The following is an 18,113-nucleotide window of genomic DNA, read 5'->3' as shown; positions in this document are numbered from 1 at the left end:
GGGGACTGCTGGTGTGACAGCGTGACTGTAAACTGGAGTTACTGGAGTTTTCCATAACATGAGCATCACCCAGAGGCAGTGGATATGACACAATAACTAGAATTCGACTCTCTTTATTTATTATTTTTATTTTTTCATCATATTTTGTCCTGTTAAGCACTCTTATTTCGGTTGCACTACACAATGCAGAGACATCTCACATTTTTTCTTTTCCGTAATAATTTAATTTTGGTACTTTTGAGCTTCCATACCTTGGGGCCAGTGAGCCTTTAATGAGGTAAAATGTACTTGTACTTTCCAAATTCTCAACCGTTTTGGCATGTTGTACAGTAGTGTCACACTTAACCAGGCTGCTGTCTTTTTGATGCGTCAAGGTCTGCAACTGCAGCGCCGCTGTTCGGATCTCCGGCTGCACTTCAGGACCCGCGATTTCCATCCGTTGTTGCGATTTCTTGAGCTCTGCTCCTAGTAACAACCATATCAAACAACTTATTACCACACACAACTTTATCATACACGTCTTGTTTTCCTAATTTAACGTTACTGCCCTGTTGATCTTGGTCGGTCCCATTGACGGTGGCAGCGTGAGCCTTGGTACAGTGGTTCAGATGGTACCAGGTTGAGCTGCCCTCGACCTGGACTGCGGTCGGCGTTGCCCTCACGACGGTGTACGGTCCCTCACGCCTCGGTTGGAAACACCTTGATGTAGACGAGATCCCCTGGGACCACCATCTTCTCGAATGGTTGTTCGACCTTGGACTCTTGTCTCTTCACCAGTCGGTAGATGGCCTTCTGGACCGCCGTCAATTGTCTCATACAGTCTCTCAGTTCAGTTTGTAGTTGCTCAAGTGGCGGCCCCTTATAGGGACCTCCCAGATGGTCTGGTCTGCCTGTTAGCATTTCATGCGGTGTTAAATGTGTGATCCGATGAGTTTGCATGCGATAACTCATCAGCGCTAACGGTAGCGCATCCCCTCAGTTGAGCCTAGTACTCGCACAGATCTTGTTTATCTTTGATTTTAATGTTCCATTTACTCTTTCCACGTCCCCTGACTTTGTGGGCGATACACTGCACAAAACCGTTGTTTAATGTGTAATTTTTGTAGGATGCCCTTCACGACATTTTGAACAAATGCTTATTATGATTATCTGAGCTTATTTCTGACGGTATACCAAATCGCGGAATAACTTCTCTGATCAAAAACTTAATTACTGTTTCCGCACCTAGATCTTTTGATGGAACTGCTACATTTCCTGATATTATTCTCTGCACAGATTACACACTGGTTGAGCACTTCGTCTACCGTGGCCTGTAAATATGGAGACCTGTAACCTTTTTTCTTCAGCTATTTTACAACCTCCCCCCTTGCACAATGATCTAAATTGTGCTATTGTCAACTGATATAAAATCAAAGGTATTTTCCTGTTACCTATTCTCCTTAAAAATCCTCCTTATGCTCCTGCATCTGGAGAGACACATCACCGTTTCCTGGAAAGCATATTCAAAATACAATTTTAGCAGTATTCCTGTGTTAAAAATAAAATAATTTACAATCCAAATGTATCAATCTTCCTCAGATTTGTAAACACTTTGTCAATCAACAAGATCCTAACGTGACTTAATGCAGACTCGTATTGTTTGTCTTCCCCGCCTCGTTGACAGCCTTGGACGTCTGGCTCAGTCCATTGTGACGTTCACTTGTAATCCGCTGCTGGAATGTGTCCATGAGCCTTATCAGTGCAACACTGACCTTGGTCGTCGTCGGTTTTCTTTCTCTTTCTTCTCGAAACCGGCTGCAGTCAGTTCAGATTGCCCCCTGCTCACTGTTCGAGGACAGCCTGGATGTGCTCCAGTGTCCCCACGACCCTGCTGTTGACAAGCGGCGCAGACAATGGATGAGTGAACGTCTTTGTTTGTTTTTTGTTTGTTTTTCTGTTTCCTGCTGCAATCCCCTCACAGCCACCAGTATATTGTCCACCTTCAGTCCTTTTCAACAGTCCGTTTGACTTCAGAATCCTGTTAAATCGGTCATGTTTACAAACTCGGATGTTTACTCTAGGTTAAATGACCATGCAGACATTATCTTAGCAATTATATTCTTAAATTTTCCATGGTCTTCCTCAAGATCGATTAATCTGCTCCTCATTGTCTTTTGAAAATGCTCCCTCCATTGACAAATCGTTTTCTTAATTTACCCAAACTATACATATCATGTTTAACAGAACAAGATCTCACAAATCAAGAGGCCACACGCAGACGAAGCGAGCGAGATTTGCATAAAAAAAATAAAAATAGTCACTCCACCCTTTATTTATTATTTTGCCCTTTTTTTGTTTTCCTTTTTTCCTTTACAAATCCCCCTTGCAGCCGAAAAAAAAGGAAATAATTTAATTCGCCCGCGCGTTTCTCACACAAACCCGTTTAGCACACAAATAGTTAATACTCACACACGCAGCCGAGGAGAAAAAACATTCATCAAAAGACACAGCATGACCATTCGTCCCAAACACCCCTTTGCCGTCTGTACCCAAAGTAAAAAAGGTACCCTAGTCATGAGTATTTTGTGAAATTCTTACAAAATTTGTTCGCACCTTGTTTTGAAACCATTGTCTAGGGAGATAAGAAGGCAGATGGGGGGATGGAGAGGAGAACGGGTCAAACGGAGAAGGGGGAGAAAAGCAATAGCTAAATTAACTTGCCCACTCCACGCTCTGACTACACATGTTTCAAACATACTCCCGTCCCTAACACACATTAAGACATGCGAAAGACACATACAAGACCGTAAAAGGCAAAAGAGCACATCACCATTAGCGCAAGCCTCACTCACACACACTAACAGCCAAAAATTCCCGAGCAAGATATCGCTCAGAGCGGAAATATGCCAGCAATTCACACATACAGTCTCTTAGTCGCTTTTTATATGCGAATTTATCTCAATAATACAAATTCTGATTATCTGCTCATTTTCCTACTGCCGGTATAACCTTTCAGATTGCAGAAAATGGCGAGGTTCCATGCACCACACTTTTCTTTAAATGTAACTCGCATGTCAGCCTCCCAATCCTCAATCGACTAGGGAAACACAAAAAACATGCCCCGTATGAACTATATATAGATCGTCTACTCTCGAACTGTCACTTCAGCAAATGATGACGTCTCATCTTTTTATACAGATCTCTTTATACAGATCTCAAGACAATTATACGGACCGGAATTAACCGTCTCTAAATGTACAAATACCGACACTTTGGCTGCTGTCTCTTATCCAGACTTTCGGAGCCCGTCCAAAAAACATCACAACAATCCCTGAGCACAAGATTGTTGGCGGACATAAATCTCAACTCAATTCATACAATCCGTCCAACTGTTGCCCGACTACAGACGAATAATCCACGTGCACGACTTTCCAAATTTAGCCCTCACGCCACAGGCCCCAAATGCACTCCAACTTACCCCGACAAGCAAACTGAAATAAGGAAAGAAAAAACTTCTCCTTACCTCAACCGCTCGTCGGGGCAGCGTTCACGACGAGAAGACAATACGAGCAACGTTGGGCGCCATTTAAATGTTGGAGAAAATGCAGGTTCGATAATCGTTTAAGTCTTCTCTTACGTGATTCAACAAATGCACGGAGGCTTGCCATGAGGGGGAGTTCTTTATTGTGTCATCCCAAAGAACTCAGAGAACTTTTAGACATAACAACGCTTTTGTAGCTTCAATTTGAGTACAACCCAAGAGGCGGCCCAGTCCTCACGTAACAACAAGGAAGATGCTGTCGTACCCTTATTAGGACATGTTGTCCGCCTCAGTTTGCTCAGAGAGTCCTTGCAGGTCCCATGCCCTTTTAAGGCTGCCAAGGACCTTCCCGAAATGATGTCAACATTCTCTCACAACTGTAAGCAAGTCTTTCTACATTTCTAAATGTATGCAACTCTATTCTACAAATGCAAGTCGATTTTCCACAACAGCTTCTCCATGTTACATGTCGAAGTGTCCTTGGGTAAGACACTGAACCCCTAATACACCCAATAAGCAGGTTAGCGCCTTAGATGGCTGCACAGCCGCTATTGGGAAATGTGAAGCACAATGTAAAGCGCTCTGGGGAGTCTTGACTTGAAAAGCGCTATATGAATGCAGATCGTTTCATTTCATTTCATAACTTGATAATCTTAAACAGTGGTGAATAAGGCCAAATCGACGACTTGCCTGTTTGATTCGCTACCGAGTTCGCTGATTAAAGGTCTTTTGGGGTCATTGGACCTTCAGTTCTAAATATTATAAACATATCACTCTCCTCAGGTATTTTTCCAGCGGCTTTTAAATCCGCTGTTATTAAACCTACACTGAAACGACCCAAGCTTGATCAAGAAAATGTATGTAATTATAGACCTGTGTCAAACCTACCGTTTCTTTCTAAATTACTTGAAAAAAATGATTTTATATCTGAGATCAATCTTTTTGAATCGATGCAATCAGGATTCAGAGCTAATCACTACTGAGACAGCCCTGATTAAGGTAACCAATGATCTTTGACTGGCAATGAACTCCGGCGCTCTTGCTGCTGCTGGACCTTAGTGCTGCCTTTGACACTGTGGACCATAATATACTAGACTGGTTGGAAAAATGTGTTTCTCAGGAACTGTCCTCTCATGGTTCAGATCCTACCTCTCAGATAGGACGCACTGTGTTAAATACGGTGAAATTACATCTGAGCCCTTAAGTGTTACCTGTTGTGTTCCGCAGGGTTCAGTACAAAGTTTTTAGCATTTGCATGCTTCCATTAGGTGATATTATTCGCAAGTATAATATCAGTTTCCATTGCTACGCAGATATAACTTAACTATATCTTCTGATGGAGGAATCGGCGACACTAAACTATGGAAATTTGGAGGCCTGCCTCACTGAGATAAAAGAAAGGATGTCACTCAACTTCTTGCGCCTTGACTCTGAAAAGACCGAAATGTTAGTTATTGATGCATCTAAATCACGTGACTTGTTCTCAAAAACTGCTCTGAACATTGACAAATGTAATATCACCCAGAACTGTTTAAATCTAGGCTTAAAAAACACTTCTATTCTATAGTTTATGGATGACCTATGTCTCCTGATGATGCGCGTGTGCGGCACAGTTCTAAGGTCTTGGGAACCTCCTGTGTGGGTTCAAATCCAGCAACCGGACTTCCTGTGCGGAGTTTGTATGTTCTCCCCGTGCTTGCGCGGGTTTCCTCCGGGCACTCCAGTTTCCTCCCACATTCCAAAGACATGCATTTCAGGTGGATTGGCCGGTCCAAATTGTCCCAAGGTGTGAATGAGCGAGTTGTCTGTCCATGTGTGCCCTGCGATTGGCTGGCAACCAGTTCAGGGTGTCCCCTGCCCACTGCCTGATGATTGTTGGGATTGGCTCCAGCATCCCCGCAACCCTACTGAGGATAAGCGGTGCAGCTGATGAGATAATAAGATGAGATATCTGTGAATTAATTGTTATTACAAAATCCATTGCAGCCTGGTCAACCTGGAAGGGAGGTTACCTCATGTGTGGTCCCTTCTCAATGTTTCTTCATTTCCCTAATGTTGAGGTTTTTTAGTTTGTCCTTGCCCTCGTGTAGGTTTTAGATCAGGGGATGGTGTAATAACTGTCAGTGGTTTGAAATAATCTGTGTTCTGTGCAGCCCTTTGAGACTCCTTGTGATTATGGGCTATACAAATAAACATGACTTGACTTGACACTATAAATACTTATGCGGTGCCAGTTATTTGATTCCTTGCTGGTATAATATCCTTTCCATTGGAAGAGCTACAGATACAGATACAGATAAGGAAGCTCCTTACAATGCGTGAAGGGTTCCACCCCAATTCCAGCACCTTGAGGCTATGCACAAATAATAAAGAAGGGGGTTAAAGGACTATTATGATTGTCCGGCAGGTAATGGCCAATTTCCAGGACTCTTTCAAGAACATGCTCCTTAAATGATGGTATTCGTATGATGGTTTTCGTCAGCCATAACGGATGGGTCCCCCAGACTTGGTTCCATGTTATCTACACTAATGTTTGCCGTATAAACAATTTGTAAGGCCTTTTTTTGTGCCTTTACCGTTCACTAGTTGGTGCTGGCTTCAACGGTGTTCAACTAGTGCTGTAAGCACAGTGGCAATGAGTTGTGCTGGCATGGCCAGCCCAGTTATTAGCTGGGACAGGCTGATGCTATGCTAACTCAATGCTGCAAGCACAGTGGCAAAGCGTTGGGCTGGCTAAGCCAGCCCAAATATTAGCTCATGCTAACTGTAAACACTGTCGGCAATGAGCTAACGAGTCATAATAACATACATCATGGATGCATGTAAACAAGTTGTGCTAACAGCTACATGCTGAATGCTACATACTACCACGTTAAGCTATCGACTACAAGCTAACAAGTCATACTAAAGGCTAAATACTGCTTCATGATAATAAATTATGCAAACTGCTAAATGCTAACTGCTACCAAAATATGTTAATGTGTACATGCTAACAGTTAAAGGCCAACCAATTGTGCTAATGATTACATGCTAAAAAGTCATGCTAACAGCTAAATGTTAACTGCTTCATGCTAACATATTATGCCAAGGGGGAAATGCTAGCAGCTACATGCTAACAGCTACAAGTACTGAGTCATGATAACTGCTACATGCTAACAAATTTTGCTATTGGCTAAATACTACCTGCTTAATGCGATCAAATTATGCTAATAGCTACATGCTAACTAATTCTGCTAATGGATACATGCTGAGAAATAATGCTAACAGCTTAATGTTACCTGCTTCATGCTAACAATTTATGCTAACAGCTACATGCTAACAATATGCTAATGGATTAACAAAATCAAGTTATACTAACAGCTACACGCTAACAGCTACAATGTAACGGGTCATGACAACTGCTACATGCTAACAAATTTTGCTATTGGCTAAATACTACCTGCTTTATGCGATCAAATTATGCTAATAGCTACATGCTAACTAATTCTGCTAACGGGAACATGCTAACAAGTTAAGCTAACAGTTACATGCTAACGGCTATATGCTAAATAAATATGTGGTTTCATGCTGACAAGTAGTGCAAATGGAGGCATGCTAACCAGTTGTGGTTACAGCCAACAAGTCATGCTAACGGCTAAATGCCAACAGACACAGGTTAACAAATTATGCTAACAGCTACATGCTAATTGCTACTTGCTTACAAACTATGCCAAGCGCTACATGATAACCTAGTAATGGTAACAGCTACAGGATATCAGGTTGTGCTAAAAGCTACATGCTAATGACAAAATTTTAACCAGTCACGCTAACACCAAATGCTAACAAGTCAAGTCCTGTTTATATGTATAGCCCTTGATCACTATGAGTCTCAAAGGGCTGCACAGACCACAGATTATTGCAAACTACGAACTATTATTACACCACCCCCTGATCTAAAACCTACATGAGGGCAAGGAAAAAGTCAAAAACCTCAACAGGAGGAAAATGAAGAAACCCTGAGAAGGGACCACACATAAGGTAAACCCCCTTCCAGGTTGACCAGGCTGCAATGGATGTTGCAATCACAAATAATACACATATATTCTCAAAGAATGTGCTATGGTCAGATGAAAGAAAAATATTACTTTTGGGTAGAAACACAGGTTCTCATGTTAAAAGGGGAAGTAAAACTGAATTGTATCCCAAAACCTGACTAGGTTAGAGAAGATCTGCTTGGAGGAATGGGCCAAAATACAGAGTGTGAAAAGCTTGTATCAAGCTTTTATCAAAATATCGAGATGAACACTTGGTATTGACCAAAAATAATTCTTTAAAAATCAAACAATGTAATTTTCAGGGTTTTTTTCACATCTTATTTCTCATGTTGAAATTTACAGGCCTCTCCAATATTTTCAAGAGGGAAAACTCGCACGATTAGTGGTTGACTAAATAATTATTTGCCCACTGCATATGGAAAATATTTTGTATCGGTTATATTTGTCTCTCGCAGAGTTAAGGTAGGAAGTGGCATTGTTTTGTTTAGGAGAGGAAAGAGGGTTGACACAATGCAAATGCATTACCGTAAATTCCGGACTATATAGCTCACCTGATTATAAGCCGCACCCACCATATTTTAAGAGGAAAACCGATTTTGTCCATACACAACCCGCACCTGTATATTAGCCGCATGCGGCCACATTGAAAAAACGCAATTCAAACACGAAATTAACCCGATAAAGTCCAAAAAACACAGCCGGCAGAATGAACGGAAAATAATACCGGTACTTAAAATTTAATGCAGACCTGCAGAGTCCAGGTGCCCGTTGAAAGTAATCCAAGAAAAAAAAGTGTATATTTCAAAAGGTAAGGTTGGGAAAATATATATATCCACTATTGTCGGCCGCGTCCACAAACACGTCTCACCTTTACTCCACTTCCCGTCAGCCCGCGTTTGCCCCGCCCCTTATTTCTCATTTGCTCGTACAAAACATATCAGAATAAGTTTCTAAAATAAATACATCACAAAAATATACAGTTGCAAATACATATTATACATGGTTACACATATTTACAAAGAAAGACGGTACACCGAGAGAGTTTTCAAAGCTTTAATAATAATTTTATAACTTTCATCCCAAGCCGTGCCTGTGAAGGGTAGCAAAACGCTACTAGCAACACGCTCTCAACACAGTAAACAGCTCTGTTAAAAAAAAACATACCGTACTCGTAGTAAGCACAGTAAACCGTCCTTATCTTCATCCTATTGACTGACGTAATCAAAATCGTCTTTCTTCATTATGGAAAAGAGACTTTGTCATGTAGACGTTGTCCCACGCTACCTGATTCAAAAACACGCTAGCATCACGCCAAGTTTACGTGCGGCAGCTCTGTTTCCTTCTATATTGGACTGCTCGATTGCGTTTAGCTTGAAAGTTGCGTCATGTGCCTTTTCTTCCTGTTTGCATGATGAGGATTTGTCTATGCTAATTTAATTTGTGCACAAGCTAAGACATTGCAGTCTAAATCTTACCTTTTGTACTCGAGCGGGCGGCCGTTATCCGTTTCCTCTCTGATGTAGAATTGTTGCGTGGTTAATATATGATTTGAACAAATAATCGATTAACCAATGAAACTGAAGAGCGAGTTTATTCTTTTCAAAACTTGTCTTGCCTTGCCTTTTTGGAGCACCATATACGTTTTTAGATAATTATATCAGTAAAAAAAGGGGTTTAAAATGTTTTCTAGTTTTTCTGAAGGGTGGTGACACACAACCTTTAGTAAATCAGTTATACTGTCTTTGATAATCCAATATACTTTAATCAAGTCACACATTAATGGAGTTTTCTTTTACTACCTTAATACTGAAGGATTTGTATAAAAATACAAAAGAAAACTATAAAAAGAAAATAAAACACAGAAAGATCTTGACTTACACAATTTAAAGAGAAAACAACTTTGTCTTCATTATTATGTTATTGTAATCTCATAGAATTCCCTCTAAATCTCATACCAATACCCAGTATCATGAGATTGACTGTGGTTATGATTCCATGAAGGTGAAGGCCTCATCTGGATGTGCTCGGCGATCGAGTATTGAGGGACTCGTAAGGCTGGAGACCCGGTCGGATGAGGACCACGGAATGCAGTGTTTTAAAGCTGTCTTTGGTTGTAGGTGGCTGGAGGCTTCTTTAAGGTAGCTGGCTGTGTCCCACCGGGTCGGCTTGGGCGGTGGCCAGCAAGGTTCTCTGGTTGCTTGCTTGTTAGGCTAGGACTGGGTCACAAAAAAACGTGGGGTTTTTCTTTGCCTCTGGTCACCGTGCTGTTTTTTTCAAATTTAATTGCGAGTTGTGAGGTGTCCTAGGTCCCAGCTCTGGTCTGGCAGGCTCCCTTTGATGTGCACATGCAAGATAACACCCCCATCATCCCACATTCCTCCAATATCTGCCAATATAAGTGAATTAAATGCAGTATTAAAGTCTCATCATTGCTTAAAGTTGGCAATATAGCAAATTTACAGATAAAATGATCGAAATTCAGCACACTATTAACTCATATTCTGCGGCTGCATGCTCACGTTCACCCAATTGTTTTCCTGAAGGTTTGTTGAGCGTCTGCAGACGTAGAGTGCAGCAAACAGCAAATGGCAAGAATAAGACCAAACATTCTGATTTGCATTTACATCAGCCCAAAACAATAGAAATAGTGATAGTATTAGAAGCTACAAACAAGTGGAACCACCTGTCTTTTTTTTTTTTTTGCATGGACTTTTTTTATACTGGAGTATAACCTATTGATACTTTTATTCAAAATCATTCATAGGTTAAGGTAGGATAATTAAATGTTTGTTTCAATGCTACAGTTTTCATGTAGCTTCCTCGCTCTGAAAATCAAATAATGAATAAGACGTGTCACGTAAAAATGTGAGCCCTATTTTCCTTTTTTTTTTTTTTTTTTTTTTTTTTTTGGGGGGGGGGGTGTCATGGGGTGTTGATCATAGCATCATTGCTAATTTAAGGGGAGGGCCTGTCTCATTACCCTGTAATTGTCGGCTAACAAAACTATCTATCCATCCTGGTCATATCCATCGAGACAAACACATACAAAAACAGAGAAAATAAAAAAGGGAAAAAGTAGCAAAAAACACACACAAACATTTTTGGACCATGGCCAACCCAAATGCCCAAACACCCAAACACCCAAACAAGTTAAGCACCTCATCACCCAAGTTGGTCATGCTTTCGTCCCTCCAGTTGAAACGGGACACAAGAAAGCGGCCATGTCACTCGGGTTAGGGTGACACAACACACTCTTCTGTTCAACAGCTTTCAATGGTTTACCCCTGCCGCATCATACAGGTGCCCTGACCATCCCTTAGAACACGTCTAAACATCCCACTATCCTTTTACAACACCTCTCCACTCATTCCTATCGCCAACAAGAGCTTTAGTATAGTATTTAGACCTCTTTCCTGCACTGCAGTCATAACACAGTCCATCAACGTCAATCGGCGCATTCCTCTTGGTCTCCTTCCATTGACTTCTGCTCTGTAGATCCTCTTCAGCATTTGCTCCTCATCCATCCTCTCCATGTGTCCAAACCAACCGAGGACTTTCTTATCAACACGCTTGCTTAGTTCCACGACTACTCCAGTACTGTCTCTCACAATTTCATTTCACTATCAATCCAATCTTATCACTCCTAACATACTCCTCAAACACTTCATCTCAAAAACATTTAATTTCCTTCTCACATCTGCATTCAGGCTTCAAGTCTCTGCACCATACAACATAGTCGGCACACTCACACTCCCATACAGTCCCCTGTTACCATCCATACTCATACTCTTGTTGCTCATCACTCTCCTCAGAGCACCCAAAACCTTGCTTCCTTGATTCACTCTGTGCATTCCACCAACTGCAGCCACATCACAACCCAAGTACCTAAAGCTTTCAAATTCTTCCAGGACCTGTCCATGCAACCTTTTTTCTGACGCCATGCCCACTCCATTATGTGAACACTTCATCAACTTACTCTTCCCAACATTCACACATAACTTACGCCTATCACACACTCTTCCAAACTCCATTACCATCCTTCTCAATGTTTCCTCAGAATCAGCCGCAAGCGCTGTGTCATCTGCCAACAACAACTGACTTACGTGCCACACTGTTCCACTGTTATCTCTCATCTCTACACCTCTGTCATATACTCTTGCATTCACCTTTCTCACCACACCATCCATGTACACATTAAACATCCATGGTGACATCACACACCCCTGTCTCACACCAGTCAACACAGGCAACCACTCACTTGTCTCACTCCCTACACTTACACATGCTCTGCTGTTCACATAAAAACTCTTCAATGCTTCCAACAACTTTCCACCAACTCCATACATTACCTGCCACAACGCCTCTCCATCAACTCTGTCATACGCCTTTTCCAGGTCCATGAAAGCCAGATAAACATATTTACCTTTTGCAAAAAATTTCCCACACACCTGTCGCACTACAAACACCTGATCCACACATCCTCTTTCTTTCCTGAAACCACTTTGCTTCTCTATCACTACCTCATCCGTTCTTCCTCTCACTCTCTTAATCATTACTCTTCCATACAGCTTACCCGGCACAGACAACAAATTGCTTAATTCATGCACTACACTAATCAACCACACCACTTAAAAAGCATACATTCAACAAGCGTACTAACCAGTCAATCATAGCCATGCCACCCTTTTTTAACCATTCAGCAGTGCAACCATCCAACCCAGGCGCCTTCTCTCCTTTCATTTCTTGAACTGCCTCTTGCACCTCCTATGTTTCCACAGGCTTTACATTTAAATCACCCAACACGGGCAATCTCCCCATACCACCGATCACCTCGACTCTCACTTCTCTCCCATCCTCCATATTTAGGAACTCCTCAAAATACTCTGCCCATCACGTCCTGACTGCACTACTGCTAACCAGCAATCTACCAACCTTATCTTTCACTTTCTCTTCCTTTTCAGACTCCCTTTCTTACGCTTCTTTTGACACCATTCATCATTTGCTTTCCTTTTCGCTGCTTCCACTACCGCTTTTACCAACCTTTTTTTCTCTTTATACCTTTCATACACATCACCACTCCCATCTTGCAGCTACTCCTCAAAGGCACGTCTCTTCTCTGTCACAGCCTTTGAAACCTGATCATTCCACCATTCACTTACTTTCCTAATATCTCGACCAACTTTTCTCATTCCACACACTTCTTTCGCATTCCTCAACACTGCCTCTTTTAACCACTTCCATTCTTTCCACACTCTCCACTTTTCCTCTTCTAATCCGTTCATACTCTTCCGCTATCCTTTCTTTAGACTCTCTTTCCTTTTCTGCCTTATTCAACTCTGACATTTTCCCTTTTTCCCCTCACACTCTTCTTATAACTAGCCCTTCACGATCTATCCATTGTTAGTTTTCCTTCCACATAAAAATGATCAGACATACCACCCATTTCACCTCTGTAAACATGCACATCCAACAATCTACTTAACCTCCCTTTCCTAACCACTACATAATCCATCAGTGCTCTGTCCACCATCTCACCACCATCCACTCTGACAAAGCTATACTTATTCACGTCCCTCTTTTTAAACAATGTATTTGCAATCACCAACTTATTTTCCACACATAACTCAATCAATTTATCCCCACTCTCATTTCTTCCTGGTACTCCATATCTACCAATCACATTTTCAACCGTTCCATCACCCACTCTAGTATTCAGGTCAACTAGTATTACTACTTTCGCACTTGCCACACATTCAGACAAATCCTTCCAGAACTCCTCTCTCTCCTCAGCACTTCTTTCTGAACCAGGTCCATATGCACTTAGAAACATCCATACTTCTACATCCCACTTTAACCTCACCCACATCAATCTGGAAGATATCTCTTTCCACTCCACCAGTAATTCCTTTGCATGCTTACTCACAAGCACACCCACTCCTTCTCTAGCATTTCGACCCCTAACTCCAGACTTTCTACCATACATACCTTCAAGCTGTAATTCACCCTTTCCTTTCATCTTTGTTTCACTCAATGCTAACACATCAACTTTCCTTTTAGTCATCATCCTTCCAATCTCCCCTTTCTTCCACTCAGTCGCTTTACTTCCACATCCTCTCACATTTAGTGACCCTATAACTAGGGTTTGCGAGACCTTTCAGACTCCCGCCCCCCTTTCTCTGCCTTGCTGTTTCATAGGGAGTAGAGATAGAAAGGTCCCCAGTCTCCTTGCTCCTTCCACTATAGTCGCCTCTTAGAACACGCAGCGGACCACGGTGGGAGAATTCTCACACCTCCCAGGGGAAGAGGGACCCCTCACCACAGGACACACTGATTAATCTCAATTATTATGTCTGAGTTGTTAAATAGTGAAAATGTATGAATATATCATCAATGTTCAGAACAGAAGTAGTACATTCCGACTTATCTTTATTTATTTGGGTAATTAGTCAATTTACATGTTGTTTTCCTGATAATAGTCTTCGCAGCAGGGCGGCAGTAGCTCAGGGGGTAGAACGCTCGTCTTGGGATCAAGGGATCCCAGTTCGAATCCCGGCTTGTCCGTGTTATATGTCAAAGTGTCCTTGGGTAAGACACTGAACCCCTAATACCTCCAATAAGCAGGTTAGCGTCTTACATGGCTGCAATACAAGGCCGCTATTGGGAAATGTGGAGCACATTGTAAAGTGCTTTGGGAAGTCATTGACTTGAGAAGCGCTATATAAATGCAGATAATTTCATTCATTTCATTTCTCCACCATTCGGAGGATAATACCAATATTCTTCAGAATTGTTACTAGAAGTTCCCTGGAAATTTTTTACCATATAAATGTGTAATCATCTGTACCTTTAAGTTCTGGCAAATAAACTTAACTCGAAAAAAGGAAATACTTGTGCTCGTTTGATCAGAAAAGACATGCATCCATTATCTTCGAGCCATCATTGTGAAAAAAGGGGTTGGAAAATGGAAGGATTTATATGTACTGCGTGGCTATATTCCATGGGACAACAGATGATAATAAACAGTCAGTCCTAGTAAAGAAATAAATTGATGAAAAACTATACTCTCGCTCACATTCACAACTAAATTTAGTTTGTTAGGTGAGTAATAACTTTTACAATGTTTTTTGTCAGGACATGAATCATCATTCGCCTTTCATCCCGTTGTTCATCTTGCTGTCAATGATTCCAAATGGTAAGTTACAGCATTTTGTTTAAAAATTGTGCTTTTTTTATCGCTATTGATTAAATGAAAGTTCAGTAACCTGTTTTGTACTTTTTATTTTACCATTCTTTGTCCATTATGGTTTCCCCAAATTCAGGAGCATAGTACATTTGAAATTTATCCAAACCATTTTTATCATTTCAAATACAGCCAACATTCATAGTTTTCAATTTGTCGTCCATCATTCAATGTCAGTTAGCAAATTTCACACCCCTTACTTTTCTATCTTTATTGGTCCGCATTTGTTTTTCAAACCACTTATTTCATTGCATTGTAAGTTGATCAGATTTTGAATAGTGCGTCCGTGACTTTTTCACAGCTATTTTAGACTGAATAACAAAGATGGACATCCATTTTATATGTCGAAGTGTCCTTGGGCAAGACATTGAATCCCTAATGCCCCCAATAAGCACGTAGCTACTCCCTATTGGCGTGTGAGTGTGTGTGAAAGGGTAAGTGTGAAGCACATTGCAAAGTGCTTTGGGAGGTCTTCATTGACCTGAAAAGCGCTATATAAATGAATAAATGTTTTTATTTTTGAGTAATTGTTTCAGTCAGTCTCGGGCATGAGTCATTTTTAGTTGGGAGGGGAAAACAGTTCTTCTACTGTTTGGCCCATTGCCACCTTGGCCTTGGCTGTTTTTCCCCACCTTGTGTCTGTGATTTTGCAGATTTTCAACTCGGCCCTTGCTGCTTCCGATCCACAAAGTCCTACTCCTGTTGCAACTCATTCACCAGGCCGACCCCTATCCACTAGTGATGGAAATTACAGCTGTTTTAGAGAACCAATTATTTGCACCAAATACAAAAAAAAGTCAAATTTTCGCTTGAAAAACAAACTCAATGGTGACAATGTCAAGTCCTTTGCTTTGGTCCGGTAAAGGTGTTTCATATTTTTTTGTATCTACACTCAAATTATTTATGTATGTATTTTAACTAAATTTAAAGTGAAAGGCAGTATGCCCATAGACAACTTGGCGTGCATTACAGACAGACCCAAGTGGTACAATTAATAAAGGACTGATGGATACTGATGATTTAGTTTGTAGAAATGTTGGGAAGGGGACTAGGATTAACATGGCTACAGGTGCAGAATCAGCTATGCGTGTAACGCTTGTACTAGCTCTTTAGATGGAGGCAGCTCTGAAAGGTAGTGGAACCATGTTATGTTCTCATCAGCAAAATAGATGGGAAAAATGGCGCTTGGTTTACTTGACTTTACAGGGTGCTTGGACAGTTTAAACCAATACAGCAATTGATGATCAACTTATACATTGTATCACTACACGCCGTGCGCAGGTTACAACTACAAAGTTCTTAAACAATAAGTAGTTCCTTTTGAACACGACAACTCCTTTCTTCTTGCTTTTAAGTACTTCAGAAGCTTAAATACTATACTATTATTTTTCTGTGCTTTTCTATAGATTCAAATAATAATCTCTTTGGGATAACTACATTAACTCTAGCATTTAGCTCAGTTATCTTGAATACTTAACCTAAACTAACTAAACTAGACTAAAACTCCAATCTCTGTGGAGGCTGCCATCTTTCCAGCACGTTTTGTTGTCATCTTGTGGAATCTTAATTTGCTAGAGGAAGCTGTCTTCTTTTGCAACTCAACTGCATCCCTTGCAGCAGTCTCCATTGAGATGGCTATCTCTTGAGCGCACGTAAGCAATAGGTCTTTCTCTCTGAGAAGCCGTTTCTGCGCACAAGGCGATCACTCAGCCCATCGGCCAATCCCTCTTTGAAGTTGTGTTCTGACAAACTGCGCAATTGGGCCATGTATTCCGTTATGGATTCACCTTTCTTTTGATTTCTGTTATGGAATTTAAACATTTCTGCAATGACCAGGGCTTTAGGGTTTAAATGATCTTGCAGGGCAGCACGGTGGAGGAGTGGTTAGTGCGTGTGCGGCAAAGTTTTAAGGTCTTGGGAACCTCCTATGTGGGTTCAAATCCAGCTACCGGACTTCCTGTGCGGAGTTTGTATGTTCTCCCCGTGCTTGCGTGGGTTTCCACCGGGCCCTCGGGTTTCCTCCCACATTCCAAAGACATGCATCTCAGGTGGATTGGCCGGTGGAAATTGTCCCTGGTGTGAATGGGCGAGCGAGTTGTCTGTCCCTGTGTGGCCTGCCAGCCAGTTCGGAGTGTCCCCTGCCCACTGCCCGATGGTTGCTGGGATGGGCTCCAGCACTTCTGCGACCTTACTGAGGATAAGTGGTGCAGCTAATGAAATGAGATGATCTTGCAGCACTTTCACAAGTTCCTTGTAAGACTTTCTTTTTGCTTTGTGAGTTGACATCAAATTACAAAGTAAATCAAAGTAAGTCTTTGCACCCATCAGGCTGAATAGAGCAGCCACTTTCCTGTCATTTTAAATTTTGTTAGCTGTTATATACAGACACTGCCCTACTTACGAACGAGAATGTGTTTGTAAGTTGCTTCAGTCCTATATTTTGTGTGTTTATGGTTTATTTAAGTATGTTTAAGGCTTGTAGATAGATAGATAGATAGATAGATAGATAGATAGATAGATAGATAGATAGATAGATAGATAGATAGATAGATAGATAGATAGATAGATAGATAGATAGATAGATAGATAGATAGATAGATAGATAGATAGATAGATAGATAGATAGATAGATAGATAGATAGATAGATAGATAGATAGATAGATAGATAGATAGATAGATAGATAGATAGATAGATAGATAGATAGATAGATAGATAGTAGCTTGCGTCACTTCGGGGATAGACAAAGTTGAAAGGAGGCAATTTAGCTCACGTTAGGTTCAAAACACCTCGCCAATTGTTGTGTTCTCATCAATGAAATAGACGGGAAAAACGTTTCCGTGACTTTACTGGGTCCTTGAACATTTTTTAACGGATACAGCAGACGATGATTGACCTATACATTGTATCACTACACTAGTTCCTTTGAACATGGCAAAACTTCATGGTGGAAACACATACAGTACAGCTTGGCCTTTGGCTAAGTTGATTTTTGCAATCCAGAGATGGAATAAGAGCTTGCTCTGTCCACTCCACGCATCGGCCCGGTATTGCAGTACCTCCGGGAACGGTGCATTCGCAATGATCGCAGCAAGGCTTTAGGGATAGGACCTTAGCTTGGCCTTTTGGCTGAGAGTAAGTGTCCCGGCTCCTAGGCTTTGTAGCGTATTATGAACTGACCGATAACGGATAATTGATAATGAATAACGAAGATAGAACAATAACCCTTAAAAACCCCAAAACCCCAAAACAACCCTGGGAAGGGATCATTATCCAGTGGCCTGTATTGTGGGGAACAGGGTGCAAGATAGGTAGTCTAG

At 41.3% G+C, this 18,113-nt stretch overlaps 1 protein-coding gene and 1 pseudogene across 1 annotated transcript in view; both read left to right on the top strand.

Moving 5' to 3' along the window:
- itgb2 (integrin, beta 2) overlaps nt 1-18,113 on the top strand; it is a 68,211-nt gene that overhangs the window by 10,980 nt on the left and 39,118 nt on the right. Inside the window, exon 2 of the mRNA XM_088352411.1 lies at nt 14,686-14,746. Within this exon, the coding sequence (XP_088208537.1) occupies nt 14,689-14,746 (58 nt within the window). The 5' untranslated portion in view covers nt 14,686-14,688. The remainder of the gene's footprint in view (nt 1-14,685; nt 14,747-18,113) is intronic.
- LOC148353432 (U2 spliceosomal RNA) lies at nt 17,758-17,874 on the top strand (annotated as a pseudogene).

The sequence above is a fragment of the Urocampus carinirostris genome, chromosome 14, assembly GCF_059441175.1.
Source record: "Urocampus carinirostris isolate Australia breed hairy pipefish chromosome 14, RoL_Ucar_1.0, whole genome shotgun sequence".
In the NCBI taxonomy this organism is placed as follows: Eukaryota; Metazoa; Chordata; class Actinopteri; order Syngnathiformes; family Syngnathidae; genus Urocampus; species Urocampus carinirostris.
The sequence above is the reverse complement of the archived record's forward strand: the minus strand, read 5'-3'. Positions and strand labels throughout refer to the sequence as shown.